At 35.2% G+C, this 17,588-nt stretch overlaps 1 protein-coding gene across 3 annotated transcripts in view; it reads left to right on the top strand.

The window, feature by feature from the left end:
- Nucleotides 1–17,588, top strand: part of PRMT3 (protein arginine methyltransferase 3) — a 136,017-nt gene that overhangs the window by 20,580 nt on the left and 97,849 nt on the right. For all 3 annotated transcript variants that reach the window (XM_011965405.1, XM_011965404.1, XM_011965403.1), the window contains one exon: nt 3,117–3,238. In XM_011965405.1, the coding sequence (XP_011820795.1) occupies nt 3,117–3,238 (122 nt within the window). The remainder of the gene's footprint in view (nt 1–3,116; nt 3,239–17,588) is intronic.

Genomic DNA, 17,588 nt, shown 5'->3' with positions numbered 1-17,588 from the left:
ATACCAGGTTCTTAAATAGGAAAACTCAAAATTGTTTTCCCTAAATTTTAGCTCAGTTCTCATAAAAATGCTAACACTTTTAAACCTAGACAAACCAATTATCTTGTTTATATGGAAAAATAAATATAAAAAGTCTTCCAGAAACATTGTGGAAAAATATTTGCAGTGAGTGTGGACCAGACTTACTTGATATTAAATCATTTTATAAAGCTTCAGTAACTAAAATAATTCCTGGCCCATGAATACATAGATTAACAGAACAGATTTAAAATCCACTTCTAAATGCAAATATACATAAATACTTAAATGACTGTTAAAGGTCACATACCAAGTCAGTGGGGGAAACCTTGTTTAATAACTGATATTGTGACAAGTGGCCAACCATTTGAACAAAGCGTTGGAACCATGCCTCATAGTGTGTACCATGGTTTAAAAACAAACTGTGTTAATGAAACTGTGAATGTACTAGAAGGAAATGGGTAAAGATGAAATGCAATGAAATGGGAAGACTGGGGAAGGCTTATCTAATTATGATCAAAGTCCTGGAGATATTTTAGAAAAGATTAATAAGTTTAATTGTAGGTTAAGAATTCCTGTGTAGCAAAAATCACTGTAAGTAGAATCAAAAGACAAAAATACATGCTGTGAGAAAACATGGCATGTCATATTACAGAGGGCTAATCTTAATTTACAAATAACTCTTATCTGCTAAGACAGATTGATAAGAAAAGGACTAGCAACTGAGTGGGAAAAATGGAGAGAGGATGTAAATCAGTAGTTCACATAAAATTACAGATGGCTCTACAATACATGGAATGATGCTAAATCTCCTAAGAGAAATGCATATTAAAACTAGATCAACATATCATTATTTTGTGATTGCCAGATGGGTAGACATCCAAAAGTTTGATTATATGTCCCATAGGCTAGTCTCACCTATGAGGAAATTGGTACTAATACATTGCTCATTGGAGTCTTCATCAGCAGAATTGCCCTGTGAGATCAATTTGGTTATGTCTAGCAGAATTACAAATATGTACTCTTTGACACAGTGTTTTCACTTCTAGGAATATATTCTTTAGATTTACTAATTCATGGGAATGGGCTTCCATATGAGGTTATTTTCAGCGTTTATTGCCCTAGTAAGGTTTTGGGAACACCTAAAATGTTCATCAGAGAACTGGATTGTGATACAGCCATAGTATGGAATCCTGTACAGCTACATAAAAGAAAGGAGCTCTAGAAATTGATACGGAGAGATCTCTAAATTATATTGTTAAAAAAATATATATGTAGCACAGTGGGTATAATATGCTATCATTTGTGTAAAAGAAGGAAAAACATGTATTGAATTGTAATATGCATAAAATTTTTTTTAAAGCATAGGAAATGTACCTGATGGTTAAACCATAATTCTATTGCCTAGTGAGAAAAAAAAATTGGTGTACAGTATCATCGATTCTTAATTCTAGTTTTATTTTTCGTAGGATAGTTTCTCATTACTCAGAGGAAAATCCAAGGCACTCTGTGATCTGACCCCTGCCTTCACCTCCAAGTGACCTTTCTGAACCCAGTTCAGCCACACTGGCCATCTTGGCTTTGCCTGGAATGTTGTGTCTTATATTTAATGTCCTCCTGACTAAAATGCTCTTCTCCTAGATCTTTGCATGACACCTCCTTTATTCAGTTCTCTGCTCACATGTATCAGAGAGGTATTCTCAGACATAACTAGAATGGTAAAAGAGTGTATCTTCTCTCCTCTGCTCTAACCTCTACTCTACTTGATTTTTCTTACTACCTGACCTTATTTTATATTCTTTGTCTCTCTCACAAGATTGTATGTGTCATTAAGACAGGGATTTGGTCTTGTTTGTTGCTGTACCCCCGTCACTGAAATCAATTCCTGGTACTTAGTAATGCTTAGTGAATACTTACAGTATGAGGGCACTGAAATAATTTCCTATTTTGGGACAAATATATATGATTTTTTTAGGCCATTGATAGTGAAAGATTTAAAGCACTAGTTTTCAGTAATTTCACAGAGTAGTGTACCTAGAAAGATTTTGCTAAATGTGTTTCCTTGGTGACTTGTTTTTGTTTTTACTATGAACTAAGCAGGCTTCATTATATTCCAGGGAAAACCATATTAAAGTATTGATTTAAATAATTGCTCCCCCCTTACCCCCAATAGCATCTTAAAACTTTTGGTTCTAATAAACACTTTTCTTTCACCAAGAATTAAGTTTGCAACTTAAACTCTCAAGTTACTGAATTTTGACAGCTAACTTGTTTTCATTGTACTTTCTTATTAAAATGGGCTGAATATTTGATTTTAGGAGTGGGAAAGATGTGTGATATTCCGTATCCTTGATTACTTTATAACCCTTTTCAAATTGTATTGGGTCAAGCCATCCTGCTTAAATTAATTCCTGCCACTCAAACTTGAAGAAATTTATTTCTGTTAAAATGTAGAATTACTGAGCCTAAGGTAGAATATACATACAATAGGGAAATTAAAAACAATGATTCTCTCTTAAATCTATAGACATAATTTTTTTTATATAAAATCTCTTAAATTAAGCATTGTTGGGTCTGATTACAATAGACTATAGCCAACTATACTGTTATTAATTTAAAACAACTCATAGTAATGATATGTTCAGTTTTCCCAAATAGAAATTGCCGTATTTGCTTAGTTTAAAATTTTTTGTGTGTGTGATGGAGTTTCTCTCTTGTTGCCCAGGCTGGAGTGCAATGGCGTGATCTTGGCTCACCGCAACCTCCACCTCCCAGGTTCAAGAGATTCTCCTGCCTCAGCCCTCCGAGTAGCTGGGATTACAGGCATGCGCCACCATGCCCAGCTAATTTTGTATTTTTAGTAGAGACAGGGTTTCTCCATGTTGGTCAGGCTGGACTCAAACTCCTGACCTGAAGTGATCTGCCCACCTCGGCCTCCCAAAGTGCTGGGATGACAGGCGTGAGCCACTGTGCCTAGCCAGTTTAAAGTTTTTATTGTGAATTTTTCCTAGCCAGAAAGATCATAATGTATGAATAGAATTTAATATAGAGACCTTTTTGATAACATCTCTTTTTTTTTTTTTTTTTAATTACCCCAGGTAGTTTTGGATGTTGGGTGTGGAACTGGAATTCTCTCTATGTTTGCTGCTAAAGGTGGGGCAAAGAAGGTTCTTGGAGTTGATCAATCCGAAATACTTTACCAGGCAATGGATATTATAAGGTACATGTATTTTAAGCCTTCATTTAAGTTTATTTTAAAATTTAATGATTCTTTAACAGATTTTCTTGTCTTTAGTAGCTATCTAAGGCAGACTAATGACATTTGTCTTTTAGTAAAAATTCACTCCAGAATAATAATATTTTAAGTTGATTTGAGCTAGACACATTTGAGCTATGCTGCTGAATAATCTTTTCACAGTTCACATTGATGAGAATTATTTTTATGTAGTTCTCTGGCTTTCTGACTATGGCTATAAATATGCTAATTCTAATAATGTAAAATTAAAAACTTGATACTTAGGGTAATACTGACAGGACTCCCTACTTACTAATATATTTATTATATGTTAGTAATATTTTCTTTAGCAAATACCAATTATACTAAAGACTAAGAGTTATTTGTCTTTTTCTTTTGTGACAACACTAGTCCATGTACCTCCTTCAAATTAAGTAAATTCCAAAGTTGCTAAAAACAAAGCAGAGTGGATTTAGTTTATTACCCCCTAAAATTTTTATTCTCTAAAACTCTCTGTCTTTTGAGTATTTAGCTGGGTTGATTTTACAGTTGGCTTATGACCTAGTAAGAAGGCCTTTATTTGAAATCCAGCTGTCACAACTGAATTTCTTTCCCTATGTGCTTAACAAAAGCACCTTACATTTGGAACTTAGGAGTCATTTCCAGAATACGTAATCAATAGTAGGCTTCTCATAGCAACTTTTAAGTGATTCTTCAACTTACACTGCTGTTCCACTCTTAAGATTGATTAATGTTAGCCGGGCATGGTGGCTCATGTCTGTAATCCCAGCACTTTGGGAGGCTGAGGTGAAAGGATTGCTTGAGCCCAGGAGTTCACTCTGTCCTCTATAAAATATGTTTTAAAATTAGCCAGACATGGTGGTGCATGCCTGTAATCCCACTTACTTGGGAGACTGAGGCAGGAGGATTGATTGACCTGGGCAGGTGGAGGCTACAGTGAGCCGTGATCGTGCCACTGCACTTCAGCTTGGGTAACAGAGCAAGACACTTTCTCCAAAAAAAATTTTAAAAATTTGATTAGTGTTGGTCTTTTCTGATTAGTTAAAACATTTAAATATGATTATATAAAATATTTAAATTTGTTTAGATTTTATTTTGTAACTAGAAGGATAGTGTTATGGTTAGAAGAACAAGTTTGAATCAAGCTTGGGATGGAGTCCTCACGCTACCATTTAACCAGTACTTGGAACTTGAGTTAAAGTACATCTGGCGTGTTAGAAATCTCAGTTGTTTCACTCAGTTGTTTCACAAACTTGTAAGTTTCGTTTGTGGTTGTAAGTAAGATGCATAAGTTATAAGTAATACATATATATAAATCAGTTTGGCCTATTGCCCAGCACATAGTAAATATTTTGAGATGCATAAGTTATAAGAAAGATATACATATAAATCAGTTTGGCCTGTTGCCCGCCACATGTTAAATATTTGGAGCATTAGCTGTGGTTATTATTAACAAATACCAAATCAGTGTTAGTGGAAAAATTGCACTGAACTTGTTAGGTTTTTCATAGATAATGGTTTGTGGTTGTGATTTTTGTATTGGAATATGTATACACACACACACACATATATGTTGCAATTGCAATTATAGAATTGCACATACATATATATCAATAGATATCTAGTCAAGCTTTTTCTAGTTATTATCATACCGTTAAGTACAACATAATCATTTTGGGGGTTCCATAGAAAGTACCCTCAATTGCTTATTCATTGCCATCCAAACAAATATGAGAACCACTGTCCCAAAGACGAGATTGTTTTAGAAGAATTCTCAAAATTTTATTGTTGATAGTAAAATTATGATGAGCTATTTCTACTAGAATTTCTAGTCTTATGAAAGCTATTTCTATTAGAATTTCGAGTACATTTATGAATTAGTCAGTTTTTTTTACTATAGCATGGGACTACATGTGCTCTCATTTTCATTTCTTAACTCTATGAAAGAAATGGAAAGGAATTATAATACACTGTTTCATTTTATTTTACAGAAGTCCTGATTCCCATTGTCTTTGTAGAAACATGTTTATATAATGATTACACCTAAAATTCATCGTTTATAATATTAATATTTAATGCTAGAGTGTACAGTGTCCAAGCTTCTTAGTAAAATATTTAAAATGTTTCTGACATATACATTTGACATTCGATTACTTAAAATAATGAGGAAAATGTTTTCTGACAAATTATTGCTAGAGGGAAATTAATTTTCAGTCCTTTTTTCTTTGCAGTCATCTAAACACTTCATGATACATTACTTTTGATCTAGAGTTACAGTTCTGGAGGAACAAGACAGTGGAATTAAGCGTGTTTCTGGTATATTGATGAGCTCCCAGCAAAAACAATTGCTTACAAAAATTATATTTTATGATTTTCCAAAATAAATGATAAACTAGTCTGTGTAACTCTTTTAATTTAATACCGGTATTAAAAACCTTGAAGCTATGTTAAAATATTATTTAAAGATATTCACAGTAATTCTATCCAGATTTAAGAATAATTTTTTTTCTGCCCACATAATCCTAAATATTTTTATTAGTTAGAAGACCTTCTAAAGCATATTTGTCACCGGTGAAGACCTTCTAAAGTATATTTGTCACCGGTGAAGACCTTCTAAAGTATATTTGTCACCGGTGCAGAGCCCAGAATGGTTTGGGATTAAGTCTTTGTTTTTAAAGTCTCCAGGAAAGCTACCAACTTACTTTTAATCAAAGGATGGATGTCAATTTGCATTTATTAGTATTTTTTCTGTTAAGATAGTGTCTTCAACATCAGTGGGCAAAAGCAGAAATGTGAAAGAAATATGTCCCTGATTCAGCAAGTGACATCTGCAGTCACAAAGGAGTGCTTTTCCATGTACTAAAAGACAATAATAAATTGCTCCTCCCATCTCATCTTTAGGTCTTTCACTTATAAAGCCAGAGCTAACAGAATATCTCTTTAGCAATACTTACAGGATTCGATACAAACGTGTTTTTGATATTTAACTTAAAGTTAATTCAGCTAAGTAAGCACGTAACTAAAAGTATTTTAACAAGATTTTTATATGGTAATAATGAGATTAAAACCCAGCAATCTAATCTATCATAATAGCTTTTCATTAAAATTACTAGGGTTCAAGATACCTAAGACCCAAAATTTGAGCTCTGTCAGTTTCTCAGGATGGAATAGGTAGAGATATGTGACTTATTTGGATAAGGATCCTCTGTCTAATCATTGAGTCAAAGTACTTGTCTTTAGTCTTTTCTGTGTGTATTTCTGGACAGAGTTTGATCATTTTGTCAACCAAATTTTTGAATTTCGGTCACTAATTTTAATGTAGTGAAGTAGGAAGCAAATACGTCAAACTGTTCTTTGCTGTGTCAAATATTTTATGCTTACCAGTGTTTATCCTCTCAATCTTGTAGAGTGTCATTTTTGTAAGATTTCCTGCTAGCTCCAAAGTATATCTAAATCTTTGCTTGAGTGTCAGATGTAGTTATAGGAAGGAAGCATAGATAAAAAGTGCAATGAAGAAATCAAAATCAGTTTCACTGCTGCAAATAATTATTTTCTTGCTGTAATATTAGCAGTCGGAGAAGTAGCATTTGTGACCAAGATTACTACCAAGCATGGAGAGTATAATAAAATGACTAAACCTTAAGTTTATATTCAATTAAAGTACCAATTTAGCTAAGTGAACATTTTGCATAGAGCACATATTTACTATAAATAAGCTTTTGCAAAAAATAATCACATTTTAAAAAATAATTTTAAAACATTGCACATGAGAGCATATACCTAGAAGCTTAGTGAGGAAAAGTTTTATTATACAACAGGTTCACAGTTGATTCAGAGGGAACAGCCATGTATTGTGACTTTGTGGTAATGGATTTTTAACAAAACAAATGGTATCCACATAAGACTTTTTTTTTTTTCCTAATTATCTATAAAGCTCCTGCATATGTTCTTTTCCCCCTTTGTACAGTGTGGAAATTGAACAAGTAGGTGTATTTAAAGGACTAAAGAAGCAGGCTTATTATTATCTCACGGCTTTTAGTACTAATGACCAGAATTGTACTCTAGTTGCTTATTGAATACCTTGTCATTCAATTCCTAGTTTTCTTTTCAGATGGAAACTATCAAAGGCTGTAGTTGTTATTATCAAGATGCAGTGATATTTGTATAGACCTTTGTCTTACCTCATGCTAGATGGCCATGTTTAAGATTCATTATAGACATTATTTTTGCCAATCATTACCAGAGTCATGGTCATCAGAGCAGAGGGAAGCATTTGTTCACCAGATACATTTTGCAAAAATATGAACTTTTAAAAATCTGTTCACAAAACTGTTGAACAGTTATGTAGTCTGAACCTCCCCCCCACCTTTGCTTTGAAGTATCAGAGTTATTCCTGAGAATTCCTTAAAAGGATTTTTGAAATTTTCAGCTGTACATGACAGTAGAGAGAATGATATGAATTCCTGTGTGCCTATCACCCGTGTCTACATTTATCAGTTTTTTTGCCATCTTTTTTTATCCATTTCCCTCCCACCTTTTTGTTTTGTTTTTGTTTTTGTTGGAGTATTTTGAAGTAAAACTTATACACTATATCAGTAAATGTGTCCTAATACATTTGAGTGTTAGTGCATGAGAACATTTATTGAAAATGACTTAGCACTCAATCTTTAGATACCCCAATTTAATAATAAAATTGCTAACATTAATTTAGTTTTTTCTATTGACTCTCCTTTGGTGCAGGTATAACTGAATTTCTTTTGATGTAGATTATTATACCTATTATAAAGATTAAGAGGCTGGGCATGGTGGCGTGTGCCTGAGGCAGGAGAATCACTTGAGACTAGGAGTTTGCAGCTACTAGTGTGCTAGGATTGCACCTGTAAATACCCAGCCTATAGCCTGGGCAACATAGTGAGACTGTGTCTCTATAGTGGGGTCAGAATTAGTTCCCAGGCAGCCTGATTCCATAGCTTATCCTCATAGCCAGTTTGCAATTCCTTATCTCCATTGAACTACTTACAAGGTACGTATTGGTTATATTCAGTAGTTTGCTTTACTTAAAACCTATAGATAGTTTGAAAAGCAGGCCTTTTTGTTTTGGATAAGCCAACATTGTACTGTTTCTTCAGAAATGTTTTTGCCATTTTTATATTGTGAAAAGGTAGTTATTTTTATAGTGCTCATATGCTTCTCCTTTGTCTTCCTTTTGAAATTTTAAAATTTGGAGTGAAATACCTTCTATTCCTCTGTGAATGTACTTCTAAAAGAATATGTACGAAAGTTAATTATTATTATCCCCACAGTTTACTGACTCATTATTCTAACCAGTTGAGGATGCCACATAGCATGCTCATCTCAGCATCCAGACATGACTTGAGTTCTAATTTTTCTTTCACTAATTAGCTTTATAATAATGGGCAAATTACACAACCCCTTTAAGCCCTGATTTCTTTGTTTATAAAATGAGGTTGATAGAATCTCATAAGATTGTTACAGGAATTGTATCCATTATGGTGCTTTGCAAAATGGCTGGCCCTGTAACTGCTTACTAAATGTTAGCAGTAATGATAATCATGTTAATTGTTAGTAGTGGTCATATGCTTGGCTTGGCATCAATGCCTCAAATAATATTTTATGTTTGGGTGGTTATGTTTCATTTAGTACATTTATTGCAGCTATCTTGTCAAAATGTGACTCACTTTTTTGTCTTCTATTTCACAATCTCTATTCTTTTATACCATAAAACGTCAAACTTTAGTCATACTCTGTACTCACTCACCTCTCTTGAACTCTGTTCTCAACTTCTCTGATACTTGTCTATTCTTGCTTATTGGAGCTTTCTGTAACATCAGTCAATGAAAACAGCTCTTCTGATTAGCAGGCTCTAAGTTGTCCTTATCCCTTCTGAGGCCCTTTTCTCTGTCAGAAGTCTATATACAGCAGAATATCTTCTGTTAAACTCCACAAGCCTACATCTATAAAAGGCACTTTAAATTCTAAAAGATAGATATTTTTAAAATATACAGTCTTTTATTCTTTCAAACACATGCAACTTAACAATCCTTGGATTATGTTTAAAATAATTTTTGTCTAGGCATGGTGGCTTAAACACTTGTAATCCCAGCACTTTGGTAGGCTGAGGTAGGAGGATCCCTTGAGACCAGGAGTTCAAGACCAACCTGGGCAAGATAGCAAGAACTGTCTTTACCAAAAAAATAATAAATCCTACTACTAACAATTTTTATCTCCTTTTTATTTAAAAAGGTGATCTAGCATTTCTAAAGAAATGAGTTTAGAATAGATACATTTTGGTTATTATTGTAAACTGACAGTATATCAGGCTGTAAGGATTAGGCTGGCTCTTCTGAGGTTGCAGACATGAATAAAACAATATAGATTTTCTGAGATGTTATGTTAGTAAGGGCAAAGAGGTCCTAAAGTGAGATATGGAAGAGAATGAGAAATTGTTTCTTATTTTTGCTATCATACTTTGGACTCTGCAGTGAAAGATCATTTCAGCAACATAAACTTACCTAAGGATAGCAAAGCTATTCAGTTGCCAGACAATTGTATACTGTGTTTATTACCCTCAGGAAGCACAGGTAGCTTCTGTTTAATATTTTTAGCATTATCTTGGCTGCCTTTGGTTTCTCATTGACACAGCTAGGGAATAGCTCATTATTCAGACTTTCAGATGTTACTGCAGAAGAGTTTTTAGAAGGTTGATCCATCATATGGCCACAATGCAGTACACTCAATCTCAGTATGACATTAAAGATGCAATCTTTTATATTGCCTGTGTCTAGAATACTGTTAGAAAGGAAACATTAAGGAAAGTCTAGAGAGTATTTTGATTTATTGTCATGTTTATGTAGGTGTCTTTCTCTAGACACGAGGACAGGAGCTTTATCCTCATCTTTTTATCCCTAACACCTAACAAAGTGTCTGATATACATAGTAGATGCTTAGTTAAGGTTTTTGAGTAAGAGTAAAGTATCTTAAGGTAATGATTTTAAAGATGGTGGTGGTGGTGGGGGGGTGTGTGTGTGTGTGTGTGTCTGTGTGTGTGTGTGTGTATTTTGGAAAAGGATTACAAAATACACCAGCAAAAATTCTTGAAATAAGGGATGCTACTTCGTATTTTGTTTCTAAATTTAATAGAAATAACAGAAATGTGAATTAAAGCCAAAGAGAAATTTGAACCACTGATGAGGCTAAAATCGTTTTTTTAAAAATTTGTTCTTCAAAAGCCATAGAACTCTGGTGAAGGTCATGAAGGTGATCAGACACCTTACAGGGAAATTAAATTTATTTCCCTTCCTAGTATACCCCGAAGCCCCCTTAATTTCTAATTCACCCCAGTGGTTCTGTCTTTATGGGGTACATTCCATGACTACCCACTAGTTCAGTGATTTACTGGAAGAACTCACACAATTCAGTATAAAGCTGTACTCACAACTAAGATTACAGAAAAGGGTATAGGGCAGAAACAGCAGGAAAAAGATACCCACAGGCAAAGAGGTCACAGGCAGACTTCCAAGGTATCTCTCTCTTTTTACACAAGAGTTACACAAGAGATTTACTCCCCAGCTTCATACTTCAGAGGCACATGTGAGATGTCTCTACCTAGGGAAATTTGCTTGAGTCTTAGAGACTGTAGTTCTTAAAGCTAGCGGGTCAAGTAGGCATATTTCCACCATGTGACCAGCCATGGTATATACCCAAACCAGGTAATAAGTGTGCATGATGAATCTTTATGTTTACTTTAAACATGTCGTCAACTTGCTTCATCTAAACCTACTGCTTCAGGTAAATGGAGTATCATCATTATTCTGCAATCATATGAGTGATCTAGGCGTTCTTGTTCTTAGAGTTTGATCAAGAATCGTTGCCATGGCTATAGAAATCTAAGCAAGAACTGAGTAAAACAAAACAGATCTGCTGCATTCACTCATTTTTTCCAAGTTGTAAACTTGGCCTTCATACTTGACATTTTCTTCCCCTTTACCCAACATACCTGTTGGAGACAGAGTCCTGTTGAGTATCCTTAATGGTTCTCAAATGTGTCTCTCATCTATCCATGATGTTTCTCATGCGTTACTTTACATTCTTAGATCTCTCACCTGAATTAATGCGTCTGCACTTAACTGGACCAGTTGTTTGTCTTTGCCTCCCACCACTCTCCTCTGTTCTCTGTAGTGCAGCCAGACTGATTTCCCCACTTGATTCTCCTCTACTTTAAATAAAAAGGAAGAAAGGGGGGGAAAAAAGATATTTTTGTATTGGGAAGATGAAAGAGGATACATTACAATGATTCTACTATCAGAGACCACTATCAACATTTTGGTATATTTCTTGCCACTCTCAAAAGCCTTCGGTCACAAAGATGAAATCCATAGGAATGTAAACTTTACCAAAATATCAGCTTCCTGTGGTGCAGCAGGAATTTTTCTTTTTTTCATTCATTGATGTGTCCCAATTACCAGGAAGGGGACCCAGCACATCCTAGGCATTCAGTGTAAGTACTTATTCAATGAATGAATTAATTAATCAATTTTTAAGATTCAGGACATTATATATTCAAAGCCAGGTAAATCATTATCACCAAAGCCTGCAACCCCATTGTTTCTGATAGATTCCAGATGACTATTTTTATCTTTTTTCACTTTATTAGAACTGAGTTATTGCTAATTTCAAACAATAAATGTCCTCAGTGTTAGTAATTCCACAGCTACACATTTGTAAATAAAGATGATACATTTGGGAGGGAGCAGCTCATAGAATAGCTTTGTTATGGTTCCAGGTCTATGCCCCATACCTTCTTGGTAGTTCATTCCTTGTGGGATGTGTGTAAATCTGCCTCCAGCTTCATATGTTTAAGAATTCTTGCTTTTTGTTGACATTTATGAATGAAGGACTAGATATTTTAATAAAGGTAACTGGTATAGGTTTTATCTCTGAGGGGAAAAGGTGGAGACTGGTCAGTTTACAGTTACCCCAGTAATGTTTTAGTCCCTTTATCACTCCCACATTGTATACCTCTTGACTCCACTAGTTTGTGTTGTGAAGAATGGCTCCACATCCACTATCATGCTCGCTGATGTGTGCACTGAGTACTGGGTCTTTCTTCACAGATTTACCAATATAATTTCATTCCCTTTTTTCTCTCAACTAAATTATGAGATTCTTTGGTTCTTTGGTATTCCCTTCCAAAATCTCCATGTATTTATCCGTGTCTTACATTTTATATTATTGTCATTTCACTGTGCTTAGGGAGCAAAAGAGAAATAAATATGTATACATCAATGACATATTGAACTGAAAGTAAATGAATAGTATATATTGTATCTATTATATCTATTAGGATATTCCCTTCTTCTCCCCCATAAGCTATCATCCATATATTCTAGGTGAACTTTACATGTGTTTTATCACTAACTTTAAATGCATTTGATTAGGTATTCATTGTATGAACTCACATGTACTTTCTGTTGCTTGCTTGTCTGTCTCCCCACTAGACCATCTTCTTCCTTAGAACATAGACTATATCTTTTACCTAAATCACGCAGGGAAAACGTAGATTGAAAATTTAGTCCCATATTTCTTATTCCAAAGATCCTGAAATGACTCTTCATTATCTTTAAGTAAAATCTAGACTTAAAGATAAGTCTTAGCATTACCTCTAAATATCCCCCAACTATGTCACTGTATACTATCTCTTCTTGCTCTAGTCATACTAAACTGTTCAAAGTTCTTTAAATTTACTTCTCTCTCTCTGTCACACACACACACACGAGGCAGTTGTGCACACACACAACCGTCCTCTACCCATACCCATACACATCTTTGTGTATGCTGTGTCCTTTCCTGGCTAAGCTCAGATGTCACTTAGATAAAGATTTATCATATGAGCTTCCATAGTCCCCAATCCTGTTTACTATTCTGTCTCTCTTAGACCATACCCTTAAGTGCATGGACTGTGTCTTTTATCTCTGTATGTTTCGTACAAGATAATTAATCATGATGATGTCCCTGTATCATGAAGTGAAAGGTAAATTGCTACTTTTAAGATAGGAAATAAGATAGGAACGTATGTGTTCTAACAAAATTTCCCCTCAGAAAAAGTTGATAATTTCATTTTTATTGGATTATTTAAGAGAATTACTTAAAGATATCCTTTTTATTACCTCGTCATATTTCTTTACATTAGAATCATGCTAGTTTTTCAGTAGGTGTTTCCAAAGATAAAGATTCATTTGGCTTATATTGAAGTAGGGTTTAGTGAGTAGCCACTTGAGAACTAAGTAAAATCTGTATATTTTTTTCACAAATGGAAAAAATCAGGTGGTGATTAAAAGTCTTATGAAAGGTTATCTGTGTCGATGATATCTATTTTAATACAAAACTAATGGGAATTACAAGGCTTTGTCTTTTTTCCTGTGTTTCCTTTTTAAGATTAAATCATAATCTTTCTTGTTATAGTCATATTTGAACAACAAATAATTACTGATGCAAATAGGATTATGACTTGTAGCAGACAGTAAACAGGCCTAGCAGATGGTCTGTTACAGAACACAGATCTTGTTTCCGCATAACCATTCTGAAGATATTTTTAAGCAATGGGAACATTTTTCTCTTTTAAAAGAAGCTTGCCTTCAGTTTTCTTTGAAGTGTTTGTCATTGTTAAAGCCTTAATCAGTATTTCGGTAAGCAACAAGCAACTATAGCAATTTCATCAGAATTTTATTAAATACTGTTTTGAAAAAAAACTCATAAGCATTTCTTTAAAACTTTTTGTATGAAATATAACATGTAAAATGAGTACATAAAACATCAATAAACATGTTTAATATGCATAAGTGTCCATAAATAACAAATGAAATTAAACATATAGTAACCATCACCCAGGCCAAGAGAACTTTGCCACCAATTCAGAATCCCACCCACCTCCACTGCTCTTTCTCGATCAGATGGGCTACTATGAACAATTTTATTATGATCCGGTTTTACATGTGCCCTGGTGCACACATCTGGGAGGTGTATACTTACAAGTAGAACTGTGGTCCTTAGGGTATACATATCTTCAGATTTCCTAGATATTGCCAGACTATTTTCCAAAGTGGTTATACCAGTTTATCTTATACATATAGTATGTAGCAGTTCTGGTTGGTATTATCCACCTTTAAAAAATGTTTCCAGTCATTTGTGTAGCAGTATCTCATTGCAATTTTAATTTTTGTTTCTTTGATTGCTAATGAAACTGAGCACCTTTTCATGTGATTGTTAGCCATTTGGATTTCCTTTTTCTGTGAAATATCTGTTTATGCCTTTTGCTCAGGTTTCTTTTGAGTTGTGTCTTGTTTGTGTATTTGTAGGCAATCTATATATATATTTTGGATTTGAACTGTTGATAGGTTTTATGTAATGCGAAAGTCTTCTCTCATTCATGTTTGCCTTTTCACCCTCTTTGTAATATCTCTCAATGAATTGAAATTCTCAGTTTTCATATGGCAACATTCTTATTTATAGTTGCCACTGTTTGTGAGTTAAGTAAGGAATCTGTACCTTCACTGAGGTTATAGAGGTATATTTTCTTGTAAATGCTTTATAATTGTGCTTTTTACACTTAGGCATTGATTTTCGTATATGGTATGAAGTGGTGGTCCAGTTTTGTTCCTTTTCTTGGTATTATATTTAGATGACCCAGTTGTTCTGGTCCCATTCATTAATCTTTGTACTTATATTATCATTTTTATCAAGAATCAAGCATTATTATATGAGGCCTGTATAACCTTTACACTAAAACTCCACTAAGGCAGTAGGACCAAAAATCACAAGTCACTCATTCATGAATGCAAATGCAAGAATCCTAATAAAAATATTGGAAAACTGGGCCAGGCACAGTGGCTCACGCCTATAATTCCAACACTTTGGGAGGTCAAGGTGGGTGGATTACTTTAGGCCAGGAGTTGGAGACCAGCCTGAGCAACATGGCGAAACCCTATCTCTACTAAAAGTACAAAAGTTAGCCCAGCATGGTTGCACATGCCTGTAATCCCGGCTACTTGGGAGGCTGAGGCAGGAGAATCACTTGAACCCTGGAAGCGGAGGTTGCAGTGAGCTGAGATCATGCCACTGCACTCTAGCCTGGGTGACAGAGCAAGAGTGTCTCAAAATAATTTGTGTCTCAAAAATAAAGGAAAACTGAGCAATAAATTGGGAAGTAAAGTTTATTCTAGGAATGGTTAAATATGAGAAAATCAGAAAAATCTATTGAGTGTGTCTCAAGAGATGCAGTATAAAAGTCTGATAAAATTTAGTATCCATTCAGTGTATCTATGTATTTAAAACCATTAGCAAACTAGAGTTAGAAAGTAGTGTCCCAATATGATAAAGAACAGGGTCCCCAAACCGCAGGCTGTGGACGAGTACCTGTCAGTGTCCTGTTAGGAACCAGGCCACAGAGCAGGAGGTGAGCAGTGGGTGAGTGAACATTATCGCCTGAGCGCCACCTCCTGTCAGATCAACGGGGGCATTAGATTTTCACAGAGTGCAAACGCTAATGCTGTTGTGAACTGCATATGTGAGGGATCTAGGCTGTGCATTCCTTACAACAATCTAATACCTGATGATCTGAGGTGGCAGTTTCATCCCAAAACCATCTCCCACCCACAGGTCCATGGAAAGATTGTCTTCCATGAAACTGGTCCCTGGTGCCAAAAAGATTGGGGACTGCCGATACAGAGTATCTATAAAAACAAAACCTACAGCCAGTATCTTGATGAAGCAGTGAAAGCATTCTCTTTAAGTTCAGGAATAGGACAAGGATACCTTTCATCACCTCTTCTATCCAACACCATAAAGGAGATCCTAGCCAATGCACTAATATGATCAAAAGAAAAGTATAAGAATGGGGTATGAAGAAACAAAACTGTTTTTATGATGTTTGTGTATGTTTATGAATACAGACATTAGAAAGAAGCTATAAACAAATTACGATAAAAGTATCAAGATGCTGAATACATAATTAATCAGAGTTTATTATTTTTGTTTATTTGTTTGTTAGTTTGTTTGAGACAGGATCTTACTTTGTCATCCAGGCTGGGGTGCAGTGGCAAAATCATGTCTTACTGCAGCCTTGACCTCCCAGGCCCAAGTGGTCCTCCCACCTTGCCTCTCAAGTAGCTGGGACCACAGGCCCATGCCACCATGCCTGCCTAGTTTTGTTTATTTTTTGTAGAGACAAGTTCTTCCTGTGTTGCCTAGGCTGGTCTTGAACTCCTGGGCTCAAGCAATCCTCCCATCTTGGCCTCTCAAGGTGCCGGTATTATAAGCAGGAGCCACCACGCCTGGCCTATTGTTAATGTTTCTAACCTCCTCCCAGACAATACAAGGACATTAAGTCACTTTAAATGGAAAATTCACCCTGGGGATGAACATCCCCCAATAAATGTTGGCTGTGAATCATGGGTCAGCTGTTTTAATTTCTTCCTCCCCACCACCTTCTGACCTTGATCATTATCTCCTTTCCATATATTTCTCAGGTGTCTTTGTTTTATTGTTTTCTGCAATCACTTGTGCAAAGAATAAGTCTCTAAAAACCCTTAATGACCACCAGGATTTGACCTGTCCTCTATAAAGCTTGTTAATAATTTCTTCGTAAAACTCCCATCTGATTTCTCTTTCTTACATCATTTTTCAAAAACCATTGAGTCCTTCTCAGTGAGCTGGGGTTTTTTTCCCTTGTCCTTTCTTTACTCTCATTGATTTTCCTTTTCCTTTCTATGTTAAAAACTTCGTGTGGGCCTCATGCTTGTTAACTGAGCCAGTCAATCAGATAGTGCCTCCTGAATATTCTCTTGGCCTCCTAATGGTAAGATTACATAAAGTATATGAGAATGGGGAGTTGCTAATTTCTACATACATCATCACCTCTGTCCATAGCATTAAATTCTATTGTTATAAAGCCAATCTAAGTTCAGTTGTGCTCCTAGCATGCCTACTCCTTCAGAAGGACTGTTTGCTTTATATGTGGGGAAGAGAGTATGGCAGTTACTTCTCTTGGGGTAGGTATGCTGCAATCCTGCTTTTACTCACTGTAGCAGATTGGTTGTCATACCACCTGGAAGAATCTCTTCACAGCCACTTGGGGATCAGTCATCAATCCAGTTACCCCTTCTACTCAGCAGTATATAAAGTAAGTGATGTGTTTCCCTGTTTATTAATTCTGAGAATTTATGCCAGTAGTAAATGTTGAGAGTTTATGCCAATAGTGAATCACCAGGATTTTCTGGTATTTCTCCGTAAAACAGTT

Source organism: Mandrillus leucophaeus, unplaced genomic scaffold (genome assembly GCF_000951045.1).
Source record: "Mandrillus leucophaeus isolate KB7577 unplaced genomic scaffold, Mleu.le_1.0 Scaffold723, whole genome shotgun sequence".
Lineage (NCBI taxonomy): Eukaryota > Metazoa > Chordata > Mammalia > Primates > Cercopithecidae > Mandrillus > Mandrillus leucophaeus.
Note: the sequence above shows the minus strand (reverse complement) of the source record. Positions and strands in the feature narration are given on the sequence as shown.